General features: G+C 44.0%; 1 protein-coding gene across 13 annotated transcripts in view; it reads left to right on the top strand.

The window, feature by feature from the left end:
• Positions 1-21,935, top strand: part of KIZ (kizuna centrosomal protein) — an 88,012-nt gene that overhangs the window by 41,576 nt on the left and 24,501 nt on the right. For 9 of the 13 annotated variants that reach the window (XM_015099666.4, XM_015099667.4, XM_015099669.4 and 6 more), the window contains 2 exons: positions 11,902-12,052; positions 21,628-21,793. In XM_015099666.4, the coding sequence (XP_014955152.2) occupies positions 11,902-12,052; positions 21,628-21,793 (317 nt within the window). The remainder of the gene's footprint in view (positions 1-11,901; positions 12,053-21,627; positions 21,794-21,935) is intronic. The other 4 variants (XM_015099668.4, XM_027976773.3, XM_060396873.1 and 1 more) reach the window with 1 other exon arrangement.

The raw sequence follows: 21,935 nt of genomic DNA on the forward strand, positions 1-21,935 counted from the left end.
CTCCCTCCAGACTTTGTGTGCCTTCAAGTGGCCCCCCGGAAGGGACCACCCAGGGGGCTGCACAATGGGGGCCGAGGTAGCCCCCAAAACATAGGTTTCTTGAGACAGGCCGTGAAAAGAAAAGTACTGTTTAACTATGTACGTGTTTGTCCTTTCTACCACCGTTTTGTGTGGCCAACAAAACCCCCTCCCCCGCCCCCTCGCATCTAGACTCCCCCAAGGCTGTACCCCCAGCTGTTCCAGCTGCCGGGCATCAGGCCCGAGACCCTTGCTCCTCGTTCTTGCTCCCAAGGCCCTGCTGCCTCAGTCTCCTTACATGCACGCCTTTGGATGGATGGTCAGGAAATTGGTATCAGAGCAAACAAATGATGCTTGCCTGATGAAACTGTTTTATCAGTCATCCTCAGAGTCAGTGGCTTGGCGCTGCTGCTGGGTGAGATGTGTCTGTAGGACCACTCAACAAAAGCTGGCAGCCGGAATTCAGTTCTCAATAGCCATTCACACCTCTGTAAAAGGATTAGCTCCGGCCAATTGTTAGCCTGTTTAAATCTTAATTTGCATCTTTATGGAGGTAGGGCTTCTCCAGGCCTCTCTGCTGTTCAGTGGTGTGTGTGTGTGTGTGTGTGTGTGTGTGTGTGTACCTATGGGTGGGTGGGCATCACCGGAGGTTTTTTCTTAATGGTGAAGGTGCTAAATTGCTTCAGGAAGACCTGTAAGTGACACAGATTGAATTAGCTGCTTCGGTTTTGACTGACATTGGTTGGGCTTTGGTTCATTAGTTACATTAGGTTTGACCAAAAAGTCCATTCGGATTTTTTCTTACAGCTTGCAGAAAAACTGACCAAACATTTTGGCCAGCCCAATAGTTTGCAGCAATTGTGGGTTCAGAACATGAGGTGTGTGAATGCGTTCTATTACTTCTGTTTAAACTTAGGAACCTCATGAGTCTTAGGATTTTTCAGTGTTGTTCATTGTAATCAACAAATTTCCTTGGGCATTAAATGCAGAAAAACAGACCTAGGATCTGATGGAATGATGGTTTTAAAATAATCTATTCTATCCAGACCATGTGTTCTTAGTGAAAAGATCAAAGCCACCTTATGTTTCAAAAGGAAAGTATGACCTACCAAAGCTGTGAGTTTCCAGGCGAGGATTCTGCAAGCTCTGGAATCTGATGGAGACTAGCAGGTCCTGTTGCCTTCTTCCCACCCTCACGTGTGTGGGTTATTTCTCCATGACATGCTCATATCCCACCGCCACCTCTGTGCGTGATGCCTGCTTGTTGTTGCTCTTTCCGAAATAGTTTCCTCCCTAAAACTTCATTCTGGATATAACTGACTGCCTTCTGATTCTTCCATTTCCTTAAAGAGACAGTAAACATCATCCATAAAACTTTCAACAAGTAACATTGTGTTGTGTAAATTGTATAAGCAGACTCGTCCCTGCCTGGAGTCCAGGCCCACACCATGCAAAGACTGTGTCTCCTGGAGAAAATGAAACCCCAAAGTCAGGCTCCTGTCACTACAGCTGAAGCACTGCTCACTGAGTGCCCCGAAGATGACAACCAGGGCAGATGGGAAGGTCATGTGCTAGAGTCAAGGAGAAACTTATTTTCTGTTTGCCAAGAAGTAATTCTCAGTTTGTGATACTGAAAGAAAAAGCATCTTTTCTCCCTTTATTTCTTTTTTTTTTAAAAACTCTACCTTGACTGCTCACATTAGCCTGGCATGAAGTTGCTTTCTTGTAAATTATGTCCTAAATTCTGTGTGACTGAAAATGAAGCTTTCTCAGAAAGTAATTAGTTTAAATTTAGCCAAAACATAATTTATTGCGTGCTTAAGTATTATTGGATAAAATAAAATGACGTTAAAGCAGCCATTTGTGTTACTGCCAGTTGCTTGTCCTCAAGCAGGTTTGTCCTCTTGCTGGACCTCACAGAAGGCAAACGAATGGTGGGGCCCAGTGCCTTGGTGCCCGGACACCCTCTCCCCAGGGGAGAGATGGGCTGTCAGGCCAGTGCTCTTCTAGCTGAGGGGTTCTGGTAGGAATGCAAATAGAAGACATGGAGGAAATTGGGCTCTTGAATTTGAAAATGGTATTTGCATCACACATCGTCTTTAATCTTTTAACTCTGTACATTGTGTGAATTATTTAAGTTGTTTGCAGGCAAGAGTTGATGGATATTTTGCAAACTAAAGTCTGTCCCATGGGGAGATAAACGTTAGAAATCTTCAACTCAGAGCCACTCATCTTTCGGCACATAAGGTTAGGAGTTAATCTAGGGTGGGCCATGGCTCCGTTGCGACAGTGCTGGTGGCTGTCTCACTGACCATCTTGTAGATCATTCCTTGCTGAGCCCTGGAAGCCCTGGGCCGGTGTGACACTGCCGTGTAAAACCAGACTATAACAGCACACACGTCATGAATTGTCTCATGTGGGTTTAAATCTTGTCCTGTCGTTCAGCACACAGTGTCCTTAAGAGTGCCGTCAGCATCCTGTGAAATCCCAAGTACCCTTGCTGTTCTCAACAGGCCCTTAGTCATGTGGGGAAGACTTGTCAGATGGGGCATAGCTAGAGGACAGCACAGGGTGGGATGTTGTCCGCTTCATGCTGGAGGAACTCAGGGATGAGAAAGATCCCTGTGAAGGAGGCAGTCGGAGGCACTGCCAGACAAGTGTGGGGGCAGCTGGTCTGAGCAGGCCTGACATTTGCACTCAGCAGACTGCTAAAGAGGGAAGGCATTTGGCGTATGATTGCTCACTGGCGCTGCCGTGGTGGTACTTGGGATGGAGATGGGGGGAGGATGCTGGAGTCGGGGAGCATTGTCTATAAGGAGTTTATAACAGTAACCAGACCCCACTGATCGGCTTTCTCTTCTTATCATTCCTAAAAGTGGCAGAGGTAAAATACTCGTCCTTGGGGGGCACTGCCGCATTCCACCTTGGCACAGCAGCATGAGCCAATGTCTGCCTAGCTCCCCTGCTGTACTTGGGTTTGCAAGGATACAGAAGCCACATCCGTTGCTCAGGGCTCACCCCTGGTCCCCCTGGTTGGAAAGTGAGTCTAGAGTCCATCTAAGCTAGAGATTTCCGAGCCCACAGCATGGCTTTGTTTATCAAGCGCAGTTTTTAACATTCTTCTGAATAGTTGCCTCATGTTAAAATCTGAGAGATGTCCTATAAAAATAAAACCAACAATGATGAATTTCCAGCTTCTCTTAAAAACTGGAAAGATCTAGCCTCACTGAGACACTCTGCCATGGGAGCCTGGGGTGACCAGCCCTTTAAGGTTGACACCTGCCCCAGCCTTTAGGATCCTCACCCCACCAGCGGTGGGTGTGTGGGTCCTCCCTGTCTGCCGCCCACCACTGCGCTAACATCTGCGAGCTTGTCCCCTGCCACCCAGAGCAGAGGGTTGGTCCCCTGGCCCCGCTCTCCCTCACCAACCCCGTCCACAGCTACAGCTGCCAGGAAACCAGCCATGACTCAAAAGCCCACGACGTTTTTCACTGTTTCTTTGCCAGAGTTTTATACTGAATCTTCTTTCCTATTACTATCCAGTCACCATCCCGGCCAGCTTATCTCCTTGCTGAGCCCCACCTCCTCTTACTGGCTTTCCCTCGCCTTTGCCTTGCTGCCGCCTGGCTTCAGTTATGGTCTCCCTCTGTCTGCATGCTCCCCAGCACAGGGCCCTTCCCCACCTTCCTAACCATCTTCCCCTCGACGTATCATTACTGCTCTGAAATTGCTTATCTTCGTCTTCTTAAGGGCAGGTCTTACTCTGTGAATTGGTTGATGACAAGATACAGCCTTCTAGGGAGAATCGGGACCCAGAGTTTGCCTTCGAAAAAGTTGGTAGACATAGGTACTGCACATCCCACAGGCAAGGAGGTTTGGGGCAGCTGAGGTCAGGCAATGAGGACCACATGGGCCACAGGCTCAGGGTTTAGACAAGAGCTGGGACTTGGCCTGGAGTTGGGGGTGCCAGCAGAGGGGCCCAGAGTCCAGAACAAGGCTTGAATCTGGGGACCAGTTTCTGTTTCCTGCCCAGGGTAAAGGCCTGCTTGGGGTGGGGTGGCAGTGGGGGTGGGAGGGAGGCCTCCAGTGTACAGATGGAGCAGGTCTTTTTCACCCTTGTATCATCAGGCACATGGCCACCAAATAGATTGAGTAACTTAGCCCAACCATTAGATCTCTCCAACCGTTATACTGATTACAAATTAGTAATACTTTGCTATGAACATTGCTTTTTAAGTTGCTTCATTTTCCTGTTGGGGAATGTGTTGTATATTGCCAGCTACATATATGATCAGTTTCTTTAAAGGAAAAGTATTTTGTCTTTGATGTCTTCTCCCATGACTCTTTAGAATCATGCAAACAGTCTTTTTTTTTTTTTTTTTTTTAAGGAATTTACTAACCAAGCTCTTTGGAGACTGTTGTGACCCTGACAGACCTAACCTAGAACAGTTAACACTCCACCAGTGTCCTGTGGACTGCAAATAGATGACAAGGGCTAAATCCCTCTTTCCATTCCTTCCTGTTCTTTCTAAAAATAAAGAAAATTTCATTGCAATGGGATCTGAATGGAGAAATAATAGTCATTTTTTCTGCATTCAGAAATAGAGGACGTAACCTCTACTTTAGCCAGCAGTTTTCAATTTCTTAGCAGTGACAATTTAAGTAAATTTCATATGAGTGGAGGAGATCTAACTTTGTTATGATTGACAATGTGAAATTAGGCTTTTCAGCTGTTCAGATTATCTGGTGTTCCTATCAGTTAGGTGGGATGTGCACTGAGATTGCACAGCTGTGGATGTGAACCTCACTGAAGTCTGAAAAGGGTTAAAAGCCACTTCCTCTGATGGATTTAAAACAGCCACCTTTGCAGACAAGTTTTTCAAACCACCCCGTTTTGCATCTTTGTCAAGAGACAGTCTAGTTGCTGCGTCTTTATGTTTAGATTATATTACAGATATATTTCAAGAAACCATGAAGAGCCACCATAGATTCTAGAAGCTGACCGTCTGGGCTCAAATAAACGTCTCCTGCGGCACCTGTTTTATTTTATAGGCTCTGTAACCACAGTGACATCCTACTAGAAGGCCCTGATGCCTGCGGAGCTGGTGTCCTTCACCAGCTCCCGAGACTCTGCCCTGGGGGTGGCAGTGACAAAGAGCAAGTCAGGTATGACAGTCGTCAAATTGCTGCTGTGGTGGGTAGGCCCTTCTCGTTCCCAGATAAGGGTGGAAAAACACTGCTGTACACAGTCAGCTCTGTGCTGGGCACCCGGAGCATCGATTTAACTGTGGCCTCACCATCTACTTCTTTGTGAATGTATTTGTTTCTCATTGTTAATTGGATATATCTGCTCAATCCCTGCTCATATATCTTGCTCAGTCCCTGCACATGTATCTGCTGAACCCCTGCCCATAGCAACATTTTAAGGCATACTGGTAGGGAGGGAACATGGGTGAGCTCAGTCTCACATGTTCACACAACTTGGTGAACATCCAGGTGGTAGTCTAGCAGAACCTTGCGCTGGACAGGTATCTTTGCCAGATCCAAACCCCAGATGGGTCCCTGTGTTTCCAAGGTCATGCTAGTGATGCAGGCCTCTGATGAATATAGTTCCTGTACCAACAGCATCAACACATCCTGGAAGCTTGTTAGAAATGCGCGTTCTTGGGTGCCACCCCAGATCCACTGAACCAGGGGTCTGGAGGTGGGGCCCTGCCATCTGGGCTTGAATGCCTGCTTACCTCTGCTCCCTCAAGTGTGAGAGCGCTGCTCCAGCCATGTGTCTTCAGTGGCTCAAAAGCAGGCGTGAGCGAGCGGGGTTAATCGTTTGCAGGGTGGTTGGCACACGTGAGTCATGGTTCTTTCTGAATCAGTCAGAAATCTATCCCTCCACACACGTTCTCGGCACTCTGGGTATCTTGTCAGGGCCTCAGAAGCTTTATGCCATCTGGGCTTCTGAATTAAATTCACAGCATTGCAGGTAGATAATATGTGTAGTGGTTTCTCCAGTGCTGCCCCTGGTAGGTGCCTAATTCATGGGTGCATGAATGTTACCAGTGTCCTTACCCTGGTTTTTATTTGGAGGACTGACTGAAGTGAACTCCTGTCACTGAAGTCTGTCCCCACCGTTTTCTGGCCAAGAACAAATGGTTGCTCAGGTGTGGTCCGCCCACCTGAAAGGGCCTTGTCTGGCTGGGAGAGTGAGATGACTTTCAGGTCTGGTTGTCTTACATCTGGTGTCAGCTGTCCTTTCTGTGTGTCATGCAGACTCTTTTGTATAAGGATATAAACAGGCAGGATAATGTGGTTTTCAGAGTGGAATTCGGCGTAAATCCATAAATCCGAATCGGGTCCCTTCAGGGCGTGAGGAGCCGTCAGGGTAATGGTCTCTAAAAGGACCTTGTCCCAAGAAAACATGGCTGATCACAGGATTCCATCCCACAGATCGCAGAGTGAGGGTCACCAGTGCTGAACGTGTTTACATCCGCTTCTGAATCTTGCTGTGATCTCCACACTACAGAGAATGTGGGACTTGCCTGTCCTGGTCAGTAGCTTTCCAGCTTACAGCAGTGAAGGGTGATGCATGGAAATCCTCTTTCATGTTTTTTATCATGCGAAGTGAAGATAAAGGCAGTCTTAAAATGCCCTTTACAAGGGTAGGAGAAGCTGGCTAGGGAGGAGTCTCTCTGGCCATTCGGTGATTGTATGCAGTAAGGCTCTTCAGCTGGACCCCCCACTTCTTTCTCACCGTGTTCTGTGTCTGTTGATATACTGTTTGGCATAAACCACAGTGGTGGTATGTCGCATGAAGGCATATACGCATTTATAATTCTCTCTGTGGACTGAGTTGTTAGACTAGGTGATTCATCATGTGACTCTCTTAACCTGGGCTGCCAGACTGTGGCATGGTGATAAGATATGCCATCTCCATCGACTCGGCCTGCGTTTGTTACAGTTTCTCAACATGCATAAATAGAGCGTCCGTTCCCATTATGAGAGGTTGTGTTTTCCATGACTATTGATCTACAGTTATGTATAAATCAGCCTTCCAAGAAGAAATGATCTTTCTTTATGACCAACACAAATTTTAAAATTAATATCTGGAGCCTTCAGAACTGTGTCTCTGCCACAGTCATTTTTTAAAGCCAGATAAAGAAGTCAGGAATGGTTCCTGAAGTCACTGTTGTGGTCTGTTATAATCAGAATTACCCCATGTCATGACTGAGGATGCTGTTCCTTGCACACTGATTGCCACTGCCTCCCTCTCTAGCCTCAGAAAAAGCCCCAGGTGTCTACCTGACCTTTGAGAGACAGGCAGTCAGGTCTTAGCTGCCAGTCCTTCCTAACAGGTCTTAATCCCGGCATCACGCTCCCCTGCCCTCCGCATGTTCACCACCTCCTGTGTCCTCAGTGCCCAGGAGGTATTCCTAGTGCTGTGCTTAGTCACTCAGTCGTGTCCAGCTCTTTGCGACCCCATGGACTGTAGCCCACCAGGCTCCTCTGTCCATGGAATTCTCCAGGCAGGAATACTGGAGTGGGTTGCCATGCTCTCCTCCAGGGGATCTTCGCAACCCAGGGATTGAACCCAGGTCTTCTGCATTACAGGCAAGGTATTGCTAGGTATTTCCCTAAATGGGGTATTCCTATCTGCCAGGGAGAGCCCTTAGACCGAAGCTGTCAGCTGGTCCTTCCAGAAACACAGATTTGAAGAGAATCATCTACTTCTGTTTCTCAATTGCTAGTGACATTGATGTCAACTGGGCAGAATGGGAAGACTCTAACATCATATGGGCTCCTGAAAGCCTGTAAATAGAGCCGTGTTTTATGTGGCCATGGCCCTGCTTGTGCCCCTGACCAAACCTCGGCAAGCAACATCCGTCCCTTTGCTTCCGTTCCATCCAGAAAATGGGACACCTGGTCCACAGCATAGATTGGAAAGATAGATTTCTGAATTCTCTATCACAAAAAGAAGCCTCTTCAAAGAAAAAAGGACAAAACCATTCCTATCATCATTATTATTGTTATTACTGATTTTTGTTATATCTGGGATTAAATGTTATAAGACCTTCATGTGAAAGGCTTACTGTTACTAGTAAGTTGTTATTTTAGACAATTATGAGTTTTCAAAATATGATGCATGTCATTTGAGGCAGTTGATTTAAAAAAATTGTTATTTCCTCCTGGAAAATATATTTTAACATGAAAGTGATTGTTTAATCACTTTGTCTTCTATGGAAACTGTAATGAAACTACCCATGATTTTATGTCTTTTCCAGGTGCAATTAATTGTCTCTGTCCGTTGCTCCTTTCAGATACATTCGCCCCATTGTGCTTTCAAACTAATGCTGAAAAATTGTCAGGTTTATAGGATTTGGAGTATAGTATGTAGAATCTATTTTATTCTGCTTATGTTCAGAATAAAATTCAAGATATTTATTATTTTGTCTGCATTTAAAACTTTGGTCAGATTACCCATCTGTTGTAAATCAGTTATAGTTAGGAAATGCTGGTACCTTTGCTTAAATTGCAGTTTCCTCATTGGAAACCATTATAAGTATATGAAATTAATTATAGACCTTAAAATCTATTTTTAATTAGAGGAGTAATATAATTAGAGGAGTATATAATTGAGCTGACATCATGCTTTGGTTTTTTTTTTTCCTATGTGACGTTGATACTAGAAACTTTGCAAAGTGAAGTGGACAAAAGAGGAAAAAACTCCTTTAAGTCCTCTGAACTGCTCTGTAGATGTTCTAATTCTGTCTGTCTGTGTAGAACCAGGGGCAGGACTCCATGCAGGGTCCACCATGGCCCAAACCCTCCTGGTTGCCAGGTGTTGGCTTAGCCACTCAGAAGTCACAGATTCTGATGCTGTTTCTCCTCCAGAAGTTCGTTTGCTTTTTGAGCCTGTGGGTTTTCTCCTTTTATGAAGCAAGTGTAATAATTACAGAAAACCTCAGCTAGTGCTTTCATGCCAGGACACAAAGGATGGTTACAGCTGGAAGAGGTGTTAGTAAACAGAGTCTTGCCCTTGGCTTTGCTTCTGCAGAAACCATGTGTCTCAGTCACCAGAGGCTGGTGTCTGATAAGTCAATGCATCCCAACTAACTCATCCTCATTAAACTTGTTTTCAAGTTGAATTCAACCTAACTAAATATGCTTTCTAGATAGAAACAATCGATTTTACTCATTATGAGAAATATACCTGCTGACTAGACTAGAATTTGACAATGGCCCGTGCGTACGTTTTCCTGGGAGGGAAATCACTGTAAACCCAGATGCAAATGCAAAGGGTAACTCACTGACATAGAACAGAACAGAGGACTTGGAAGCTTTATGACGTTGGTGAGATCTAGATGTCACCAGGAGAGACAAGTTGCTCAAGGGGCTTCCTACCAGACCAGCCAGGAAACTTGGAATCATCTGGGGAAGTTTTTAAATTAAGTTCAAGGATTCCAGTGATGCATCCCACTTTATTCAAGTCTTGGGGAAAAGCAAGGGTTAGGTCAGGCCAAATCTTATAACAATTAAGATTTCTTTTTAAAGGTTCTGAATTACTCCTAGACTTTTTCCCCATTTTATTATGAAAATTTCCAAACATACAGAAAAGTGAGAAAAACTGTAATGCCAACATACCTACCATCCAGCTTCTACCACTGACATTTTATTACACTCCCAAATCTATTTTCCATCCATCCATCCATCAATTCCAATCTGTTATTTTTATGCATTTCCAAGTAAGTTACACATACTGGTACACAGATTTTTAGTATATACTTTGACATGTTTTGGAGAAGGAAATGGCAACCCACTCCAGTACTCTTACCTGGAAAATCCCATGGATGGAGAAGCCTGATAGGCTACAGTCCATGGGGTAGCAAAGGGCTGGACATGACTGAGCAACTTGACTTTCGCTTTGACATGTTTAAACATCTACAGAAGTAGGCGTGACTCTAATGAAGTCCCAGACCCACAGTGGCCAACATTCTGCTAGTCTTGTTTTCTCTCTTTCCCTCACCCACACTTTTTCTTCATTAGTTTAAAACAGACAGCATTTTTTCCTCTCACAAATACATCTCTAACATACAAGTATTTAATACTTGACCACTTAAGAAAATTCTTTGTTACCTAGTCCTTGTCAGTTTTCTTTGGTTTTCTCAAAAGCAGTCTGTCTACATTTGCAGTCTTTGAATCAGGATCCAAATGTAAACTATAAACTGCTGGTTGGATCGGGATCCAGAATTATATTCCAGGCAGCTTATTCTGGCAGAACACCATCACAGGCAGTGCTGGTCCTTCTTACTTCACCTCCTCAGGCGGCACATGACTGCTCGTCCCTTCGTGTGTGCTCCCTGGACTGGGCTGAGGACTTGAGCACTGGCAGACGGGTACCTCTGATTCAAAGCTTCCATTATGCAGTTTCCTCAACATTATGATCATTTCCTAGGTGCATTCATTAATTTGGACTTCAAAAACAGTGACTTTTCTAATGCAGCCCTTTCTTTGCATCCATTAATTGAAAACACTTTTCCCATCAACTACTTGGTAACTCTGATTTTTTTTTTTTAATTTGTGTTTTTTGTTGTTGACCACAAAGGCAGGACAAATGCTTGACTCCATCCCTTTCTTTAATCAGTTTCCAGAATAACAAATTGTTTCTCTAGCAGCATCCAAAGGTTGGTTGATACTTTGGTGGTAAAAACACATAAACAAAAAGTTTACCACCTTAACCATTTTAAGTGTACAGTTCAGTAGCATTAAGTACATTCACATTTTTGTGCATCAGATCTCTAGAGCTTTGTCATCTTACAGAACTGGAGCTCTGTCCCCATTAAACAAGTCCCCAGTCCTCCTTCCCCTAGCCCCTGGCAGCCACCACTCTACTCTGCCTCTGAATTTGACTATTCTCGGCATCTTATGTAAGTGGAATCATACTGCTTTTTTGTGACTGGCTTATATAATGGAGTAGAATGTCATGCTGTAGTACATCTATGTTGTAGTCTGTGACAAAGATTTCCTTCCTTTTCCAGGCTGAATCCAAAGGTTTTTTATTATTTATCTTTTAAATGAACTCATGTATTTTTATACATGCACCACGTTCCAGTCCATATTAGTCATTGTTCTTTTGGCTCTCACACTATCTCATCTTTGGCCAGTGGGTGCCTCTTCAGCACAACCCCTGAGACCTGTTCACACAACTCAGGGTCCGAGAGCTTCTTCACTTCCTGGGACAAGGTGCTCCAGGCTCATCTGATGTGTTTCCTGCCTCCGGCCTGAAATATAGCACATTTTTTCTTCTGTTTAGTATCTAAATACTATATTATAGGCAGCAATATAGGCTTACATTGGACTTTTTCCTAATAGTAACTTATTAAAAAAAATATTGAATGCACTGCAAGAGTATAATAAGAATAAACTAATTGAGGTGGAGATACGAACTGTTGTTTTGCTTTACATTTAAGAGGAGCCTGACCACCTCTGCACTAGTTAGAAACAGTGGCCACACGTCAGAATTGCTCTGAGAGTCTTAAAGAAAGTCTCAATTTGCTGGGTTCCCCCCCACCAGACTAGTTTTCCTGAACTCTGAAGCAGTGGCATGAAGTACCTAGATGATGCAAAACCCCCCCCGGGTGGTCCCAGGGTGCAAACAGAGTTGAGAATGCTGATCTATCAATGATATCATAACTAAAATAAAATGAAAGTTAACCCCCAAAAAGAAACCTGAACTCTGGAAATCCCCTTATCCCAGATTATATCAGGTTCCAGACTTCTGTGTAAACTGTCTTCTCCTATCATGATTGTGGGGATCTTTAACAGTATAGGAGACTCATAAGTCACCCAGCATTGCACATGTCTAATGGGACTCCTAATTGTGTTTCATAGGTTTGAACAAGCACCAGCCTCAGGCTTATTAAGGACACGATCAGGTCAACATATTGCCACCCTGAAAGGACATGATACTTCTGTCCAAGAAGAGGAAGTAGCGAAGCTGTCTGAAGTTTTCCTGGTTAGTAAACTGGATCAGAGGACAAAGGTTAATACTTTTTATTCTTTAAAATAAGTTTCAAATTGTATAAGTTAGTCATTTGAGAAAATAGTTAACGTCCTTAACGATGATTAATATATTTGAAAAATGTAAATGTAAAGTGAGCTTTTGTGGTTGGTTGGATGAACTTTGATCTCAGACCTTTTGCATAGTGTTTTATGTAGGCATTTCAGGTCCTTTCTTACATAAGGTTAGTTAACTCAGGGCCTAGAGGTAACCTAATTAAACATACCTACGCCAACATTTATCGAGGGAGCTTAGAAGCCTCTTGGAGAATTCTGGTTTTCTTTCTCTACACCATCTTTTAAACATACTGTGTGGTCATTTTTGCCAGCTCAGCAAATATGTATTTGTCCACTTCTGTGGATTAGGTGGCAGCCCAGATCTATGGGGGAGAGAGAGAGAAATCCCATGTGGCCCCTCCTCTGGGGGATGGCAGAGTGGGTGTCTGCAGTAGGAACATGGCAGAGGGCTTAGACCCTCCAGAAGGGGAGCCAGGCATCTGGAGAAGCAGGGCGGGCAGACCTGATGACTGAGGGAGCCAAGTGGCATGCGAAGGTAACCCTGAAAAGCCAGGCAGGATTTCAGCAGGCTCTGAGGGGGTGGGTGACGGACTTAGGGGTCAAAGAACAGGTTGAGAAAGTGCACACTTTCCCAGGAAACGGAGCCGTTGTCACGGCTGAGGAGTAGACTACAGCTGGGGACTGGGACCAGAAGTTGTACAGGGTCTGGCCCAGCTCAGGAGAGGTGTTCACGGGTTCAGCAGAGTTTGGGAAGCTGCAGAGCCCCTTGAGCCAGGCTGCAAGAGAGCCTCAGGGAATTTAGTCCCTGACTAAATCATGTCATAACTAATCATTTTAGTTATGGTATGTCCTCCTGACTGGGAGGGGGACAGCCAAGGATGCACCCAGCCATGGTTCAGCGGGACAGTCGGGAGTGGACTGAGCACTTGCACAGGTAGAGCAGGTCATGCTGGGCCAGAGTCATGGAGCCAGTTCCCAGGGAGGTGCAGTGGGTGGGGCTGGAGGGCAGAAACTCAGGTCCAGAGCGGCCCATCTGGCTAGTGGATCTTATCCCTAACCAGAGACCCAGCTCAGGCCCAAGGCAGTGAGAGCATGGAGTCCCAAACATTGGGCCACCAGGGAATTCCCTCCAAGTAAGTGTTTTCACCCTTACACATGCTTAACTCTCTATATAACATAGAGTTTTCTGGCTTTAATACTTCTTTATTTGATTATGCACAAAGTTCAGGATTCCATAGGAGCCCTCTCTGGAAGCAGTCCTTGCCCTCTGTCCCAAAGCCACAGCCTGTTTTGCAGCCCTGTCCAGAGCCTCTGTGTTGCCCTCCAGCCTTTCAGAGCACCTTCAGCCCTGCCCAACACCCCCTCCCTCAGCCCTCTAATTAGAAAAGAGCAGAAGGACTTCAAGCATTTCGCACATACACACATGGAGCAGCGCAGTGAAGCCACCGACCCTTGTCTGCATGTGTGTTACCCTGCACTCTGCAGTTCCCCACCCCTTCGCCCGCCCCTCTCTCCTCTGCCCCTGCCCCTACCCTTGCTCTTCTCTCCCTGCTCGTCTCCTTTCTCCCCATTCTCCTTCTGGAGTGGATTATTGCAGGTAGAGATACAGCCCCTGGGCGCCCCTCACAGATCCTGCCCTTTTCAAAGGTAACCTTGTGCACATCCTTCCTGAACACATTTTCATTTTACTGCGCTGCATGTGACTCCGTAACTAACCCTCAGTTTTGTCTTGTTTGTGGTATGGCATTGTCCTTGTAAATGCTCTTGAAGAAAGAACTGTGTTCTTTAGGAAGAACAGAACCATTGCTTTTTAGATTCTTTTTCGTATCTATTGATAAATGTAGATCCTAATAAGGATTTTGTTTTCAGGTTTTATTATCCATTGTATTTACTTCTGTTTTGTAACGACATTGTTTTCCATTCATACTCACTGCAGATACACCATATCTTAGTCACATCAAGGACAAAATAAGCATTAGTCTACAGTATTGCCATTTACCATCTCCTTGTCTTTTTTTTTTAAGGTGGTGTTTATATTAGAAAACATATTCCAAGTTCCAGACAACCAGTTCACCAATAATTTTTCAAATAATAACTCCATAATTAATAGGAAGAGGGGTGCCCAATTGATAGCTCATTAGTCAAATAACCTTCTACCTGCCCTAGTAGGTATTTTGTTCCTTTTTAAATCACCATCTAGTGACGACCATAAAAATTACCAATAAATAAATGACAAAACCCATCCTTATAAATAGAAGCAAGCAGGCAGTTTCTAAATAGGTTGTGACTGAAAAAAAGCCCAGCTCTAAAGACTCACACAGCCCTAAAGACTCGCCCCCCCAAGTGACGTGGGCAGGACAAGCCTGGCAGATGTGAGGACAGAATGCTTTCCTGGGCTCTAGGACCATTAGAGTTACAAATCAGCACAGTCAAGTGTCTTTGACTTGTTGTCCTTTATTGACCGTATATATATTTAGTAAATAATCCGGTTAAATATTTCTCTGTAGATAAAAAATTTTTAAGTAAGAGGTTTTCAAAATTTAGGAAACCTCTAGTAGAAATCACTTGATTAAGAGTCTAATGAAGCTGAGAAATATTTACTTTGATCTCTTGGGTAAATGGCTAATTAAACAGCCACATGTAAATGATGTTTACCTGTGGGTCCCTCGCCGTCAGCTGGAGTCAATCCCGTCTCCTGAGTAAATACATCATTAAAGCTGCCAAAACTCGGATTATGTCCCTCCGAGACCAGATAAGATCCACAGCACCCGCATAACCTATTAGGCAATTACATAATTGAGCTGCATGCTTTTAAATCAGGAAAATCTGTAATTACTCTATGTGGAAAAAAAAAATGAGCTGGGTGCTTCATTAAAATACCAAGTGCCTTAATACTGCTTTTCTCCTAAGTGGTGCCTGCTTCTACCCAGGGAAGCGTCCACAGGCAGAGCAGCCCAGCCCACCGGTGTCATTCACAGAGCAGGTGGAATCAGCCTAGGGAGTCCCTGCCCCCTCCCTAAATGGTGACCTGGGATGCCATCCTCCTCTCTTGACTACTCGTTCACTGGCTTGTGTGAATACTTGCCCTTTCTTTTCATTGCTACTTTGATACTGTCTTCTTCCTCTCCTATAACCCACATACAGCTTCAGTGATGACACTTGTACCTCCGTTTGGACACTGAACGATTACTTCTGGTGTGCAAGGTTCTTGAGGAAGGGTCAGTTAAATCTGTGTATGAGGGGAACAGCCATGCTGTCAACATCCCTGGTTTTTCATTCTCTTGCTCTTCTGTATCTGCATTAATAACACTGATTTCCATATGAAGGTTTTTTATCTTATTAAAAACCTTTTTTATCACATTCATTTTATCTCTGTACCACCCATTGCAGAAACTGTAATCTTGTAGAGCTAACATATATTTTCATTTTCTAAAAAACATAGCAGGAAAAAAACAAACTTGAAATATTAAGGTAAACAGAAAGAAGACAAGACAACTGCCTGTTACCCAGATCTCTTATAGAACTTTGTTGACACTGAGATGTTTGGTCTTTAATATATTGACAAACATGGGTTGTGCTGTGTGTGTGGATGGCCTCCGTGACCTGCCCCCCACACCATGTCACAGAGGAAACCTCCTTTCACACCATCACATGCTCTCCATCCTTTCTGACAGTTGCACAGAGACCCCTGTGTGGCCCTTCCACTGTCTCTTTAACCAGGCTCCTGGTGTTGAACATTTTAAGTTGTTTTTAATTTCTTCTCTAGTGAAAAAGTTTCAAAGAATATTTGAGAGCTCATTTTTTTACTTCTCATGCTGTTTCCTGAGAACGAGTTCCTAGATGTAGATCTCTTAGGTCAGAGTGTCTGTGCATCTCCCAGGCTTCTGCTCTGCAGTGCTAGAACTCACCCTGGCAGGGTCATCCCTTACCAGGAATGGATGAAAATATCAGTTCTCTGCACTGTTTATGGAACCCGATACCATCCACCTTTTTTGGACACCAGATTTATAAGTGCAGATGATAGCCAATTTTTGTGTGTGTTCATTTGACACAAATGCAGTGACAAATAGATTCAAGGGATTAGATCTTATAGGCAGAGTGCCTAAAGAACCATGAATGGAGGTTCATGACATTGTACAAGAGGCAGTGATCAATACCATCCCCAAGAAAAAGAAATGCAAAAAGGCAAAATGGTTGTCTGAGGATGCCTTACAAATAGCTATGAAAATAAGAAGCAAAAGGCAAAGGAGAAAAGGAAAGATATACCCATTTGAATGCAGAGTTCCAAAGAATAGCAAGGAGAGATAAGAAAGCCATCCTCAGCAATCAATCCAAAGAAATAGAGGAAAACAATAGAATGGGAAAGACTAGAGATCTCTTCAAGAAAATTAGAGATACCAAGGGAACTTTTCATGCAAAGATGAGCACAATAAAGGACAGAAATAGTATGGACCTAACAGAAGCAGAAAATACTAAGAAGAGGTGGCAAGAATACACAAAAGAACTGTACAAAAAAGATCTTCACAACCCAGATAATCACAATGGTGTGATCACCAACCTAGAGCCAGACATCCTGGAATGTGAAGTCAAGTGGGCCTTAGGAAGCATTACTATGAACAAAGCTAGTGGAGGTGATGGAATTCCAGTGGAGCTATTTCAAATCCTGAAAGATGATGCTGTGAAAGTGCTGCACTCAATATGCCAACAAATTTGGAAAACTCAGCAGTAGCCACAGGACTGGAAAAGGTCAGTTTTCATCCCAATCCCAAAGAAAGGCAATGCCAAAGAATGCTCAAACTACCGCACAATTGCACTCATCTCACACACTAGCAAAGTAATGATCAAAATTTTCCAAACCAGGCTTCAACAGTACTTAAACCATGAGCTTCCAGGTGTTCAAGCTGGATTTAGAAAAGGCAGAGGAATCAGAGATCCAATTACTAACATCCGTCGGATCGTTGAAAAAGCAAGAGAGTTCCAGAAAAACATCTATTTCTGCTTTACTGACTATGCCAAAGCCTTTGTGTGAATCACAACAAACTGTGGGAAATTCTTCAAGAGATTGGTATACTAGACCACTTTATCTGCCTCCTGAGAAAGCTGTATGCAGGTCAAGAAGCGACAATTAGAACTGGACATGGAACAACAGACTGGTTCCAAACTGGGAAAGGAGTCTATCAAGGCTGTATATTGTCACCCTGCTTATTTAACTTATATGCAGAGTACATCATGAGAAATGCTGGACTGGATAAAGCACAAGCTGGCATCAAGATTGCCAGGAGAAATATCAATAACCTCAGAAATGCAGATGACACCACCTATATGGCAGAAAGCAAAGAGAAACTAAAGAGCTCATCACTCTTTAGTGATCTTTCATCAATTTGTTGATGAAAGTGAAAGAGGAGAGTAGAAAAGTTGGCTTAAACCTCAACATTCAGAAAACTAAGATCATGGCATCTGGTCCTATCTCTTCATAGCAAATAGATGGGGAAACAGTGGACACAGTGACAAACTTTATTTTGGGGGGCTCCAAAATCACTGCAGATGGTGACTGCAGCCATGAAATTAAAAGACACTTGCTCCTTGAAAGAAAAGCTATGACCAACCTAGACAGCATATTAAAAAGCAGACACATTACTTTGCCAACACAGGTCCATTTAGTCAAGCTATGGTTTTTCCTGTAGTCATGTATGGATGTGAGAGTTTGACCAAGAAAGCTGAGTGCCAAAGAATTGATGCTTTTGAACTGGGGTATTGGAGAAGACTCTTCAGAGTCCCTTGGACTGCAAGGAGATCCAAGTCCATCCTAAGGGAAATCAGTCCTGAATATTCATTGGAAGGACTGATGCTGAAGCTGAAACTCCAATACTTTGCTTACCTGATGCAAAGAACTGACTCCTTAGAAAAGACCCTGATGCTGGGAAAGATTGATGGTGGGAGGAGATGGGGATGACATGGTTGGATGGCATCACTGACTCAATGGACATGAGTTTGAGTAAACTCTGGGAGTTGGTGATAGACAGGGAGGCCTGGCGTGCTGTAGTCCGTGAGGTCACAAAGAGTTGGACGCAACTGAGTGACTGAACTAAACTGACCTTTATATTACAACTGAGATCAAACTCTTTCCCCTCCCTATTTGTTAGCCTTTTGTATTTCTTCTTTTATAATTTGCCAGTTCACATTCTTTGTTCATTTTTCTATCAGGTTAGTCATATTTTTTCTTACTGACTTTTGAGAACTCCCTATATAAATTTTTGCTGTTTGCTATAATAGTTTGAGCAGTTTCATTTTCATCTTTCACTTTTCTTAATGGTGTTTGGATACAAGCCTCTTCCATTAATATCTTCATTTATCGATTTCTGCATTTGAATATCACAATTGCTGAGTTTGGAGATATAAATTTAGAGTTAGCCTAGGTGACTCTTAGGGTTTTAGACTTAGAAAGATCTGCATTTAAACTGAACTTTGAGAAAATCCTAGAGAAATTGAGGCAATTAACTCTAGGTGTCCTGCTGAATGTAATTCATAGGATGGTGTATGTTCCATGAGATCTGAAATATGGAGATGTCTTCCTCACTCATCCTGCAGATAGTGTATACTTTGGTATTGAATTTCTAAGTGCTTTCTCCTGGCCTCTGGGAAGGTTAGAACAGTGAGGAGCTAGTTTGTTGGTATTGACTTAGGCTGCAGAGTGCTGAAAACCATGAGACAGTCTCCAGCCCCCCACCCCACCCCTCCTCACTGTCCCAGACTGGCTCCGAATGTATGAGAGGAGAAAAAGCCTTTATTGCTTAATGGATCAGATGGAACCCAAGCATGGGCCATTCATAAGCACCATCAAAAGGTCCATCTTTGGTGAATTTTTCAGATAGAAAGTCTCGCTTTGCAGAGCCCTTCAGTCCCAGGTGGCATATGCATGGCAGCTTGCTCAGTCTCGTCTGGGCTTTGGTTCCTTGTGGGTATGGGTGCATGTTGTCAGCGTCACTCTGCAAACTCCTTCCATCTGGGGCCTTCTTAGAAATGCACCCTTTCAAAGATCTGCAAACATCTTGAGGTATCACAGGTGTTCTTCCTGATTCTGTATAAGTTGGTTTTGACTGATCTTTGAATGGACCTTCTGACCCATCCTTAGCTAAGGCTGACTTTTGTTTCTGTCCCAACTTGTCATGATTCCATCCCTGTGAGGGACTTATCTTGTGAATTCCTCTGCAGATGACCCACTGGGCAGATCTGCCCTCTCTGTTGGCCTCATGGTCCAGCAGAGTCAGATCAACCATTCTCATGCTGTGATTTGACCATCCATCAAAACCCATATAGATATAAAGTAGTTATCTCTGAAGAGTTACCTCTAGAATTATCTTTAAATGTTCCTATCAAAAAGCTAAGAGAAATCCCAGAGATACGAGTATTAAGTAGTAACGAAAATGGGATAAAATATACAAAATAAATGAAACCTGTAGAGTGCCCAACACTTAACATGGTAAAAATTTTTAAAAGGGCTCCAGGTAGAGATGATGGCATTGGTGGTCCTCTCACCAAGCTTACAAGGGGTTGTTAGAAAGATGTTTGTAGCTATAATACTTTAGTCTGTGTTCTTTTGAAGCCCAGGTGGAACCCAGTTGAAGCAAAAGAAGTTCTTATAGGAAAGGGATGTGTAAAACAGATAGCTTATGTGTCATCACCAGGGACTAGTGAGAAGTTAAGTTGTCTGAGTCACTGACCATCCAGGACAGTCTCCTCTGTTTGCACATTGCACAGTAGAAAGTATAGGAACCCTCAACAGGCTTCTAACAACTTTATTCTTAAACCATGGGTTCAGACAGTGGCTATTGTGAAGTCACGCTAAGAAATTATCACTTATAGCTATTGTATGAGATAATACAAAGGTGCTCTAGGTGAAGTTGCTCAGTCGTGTCCAACTCTTTACGACCCCATGGACTGTAACCTACCAGGCTGCTCTGTCCATGGGATCTTCCAGTCAAGAGTACTGGAGTGGGTTGCCATTTCCTTCTCCAGGGGATCTTCCCAACCCAGGGATTGAACCCAGGTCTCCTGCATTGTAGGCAGATGCTTTACCGTCTGAGCCACCAGGTAAGTCTCATGATAATACAAATAAGAAATACATATTTGAGGCCCTGTCAGAATGTTTGGATTATTTTAGATATCAGGAAAAGGAAATTAGAGCTTTAACTACAGAGACTAGGCCAATTCTTTTTGTTCATCTTCTGAAATGCTTTCCATATAGCTAGGATTATTGGGTGCACAGAGGAGGCTCCTGCTCTCTACAGGAACAGATTCAATTAGATCAGGATGGGTGGAGATCTCAAAATGAGGGGAAAGCCAAAGGCAAGCACCTTGCTGGGATGTCCAGGCCGATAACAGTGGCCTTGGCCAAACTCACCAGGTAGTCGTTGAGGTTCCGCCTCAGTGATTCTCCCTGTCAAAGCTTCATATCCTTTTACGATGACAAGCAAAGAGTAGAATCTTCCCCTGTGTTCACCTGACACTAACATTGTTACCACTTGGCGATTGGATAGAAGATGGCCGGAGAGACTGTGCCCAGCTCCCCCTTGACGTCCACTTGCAGGGCCTCAGGTCCATTCCCCACACAGTAGGTTTACTGCTGCCATCATGTCCCAGGGAGAGGTCGGCACTGCTAAGCAGTCTTCCACTCCAAACGGAGGAGAGAGAGACACGTGCCTTGGCAGCCAGACAGTGACATTGTGTTGGTTGTTCAGCTCTGGTCACCAGTGTATTTTTAATTCTTGAGGGAAGAATGCTGACCCAGACGTGAAGTGTCACAGGTGTTAACCTATCCTATAAATTGCCACATTTTCTCTACGTCTCACATTGGCTGTGATCAGATCTCCACCCACCTCCCTGCCCGGGACACTTCAGGTGACACAGGTAAGCCCATTCCGTGCCTGGAGGAAGCAGACAGGCTGTGTGGCCGCTGAGTTTCCTGAGCTCCTTGGCCGACTTGGTGGCAAAGTGCAGTGTCCATATCCTTGACTGAAGGTTATGGTTTCCAGAGAGGTCAGGTCTCTCTTTGCTTCAGTGTACCCTCCTCAGCCCCCAAGTCCTTCCACAATCCTCCTTTTGGGGAAAGTTTGGGGGTCATTTGAAGAATGAGAATACTGTAAGGTCACATTTTTCCAAATCTCCTCAATCCAAACCAACTCTGTCTCATGTGCCTGAAAGACAGAATTCAGGCCATGAGAGAATGGATCTGGGCTGTACCACCTGGGTTTAACGGAGTTAGTCACGACTCACACACATCCTTCCCAAGTAAAAAGATACCACACTACAGTCCACAGAAAACATCTCCTTGTGAGTGTAAATTATCGTGAAGAATTAAATTATGCTGGAAAATAGCCTAGTGTTACTTTATCTTGAAGACATTTTCATGTAGGTTAAATGTCAGGCGACAAATCTCAAGTAAAGCTTGATGTAAAATAATATTTGAAGGCTGATCTCTGAGACCAAGGGGAGTGTGACCACAGTTTGTTAATTTTTTGTGCTTTCTTTTAAACCCTATAGCCAACCGCGTTATTGAAAAAAGATCTCGCAGAAGAGCATGACAACAGGTCGGCTGTTCACAGCAGCAAGTCATCTTGCAGTTTGCCATCTACGCCTAGTGACGAAAGTGGAATAAGGAATGAAAAACCCATTCTGTGGCCCAAAGGCGTTACTACGACGGAACAAGGTAGCTATTGTTAAGGGTTTGTCTGTAGCAGAACTGCGTTCAGAATCAGTGTGCCCCCCTCTTTCTCAAAGTGTGCCCATAAAATAAAGCTGCTAAGCAATGCCTGTGATTCAGTATGCGTGGTACATTACTCGTTTTATAC

The sequence above is a fragment of the Ovis aries genome, chromosome 13 (genome assembly GCF_016772045.2).
Source record: "Ovis aries strain OAR_USU_Benz2616 breed Rambouillet chromosome 13, ARS-UI_Ramb_v3.0, whole genome shotgun sequence".
Taxonomy (NCBI): Eukaryota; Metazoa; Chordata; class Mammalia; order Artiodactyla; family Bovidae; genus Ovis; species Ovis aries.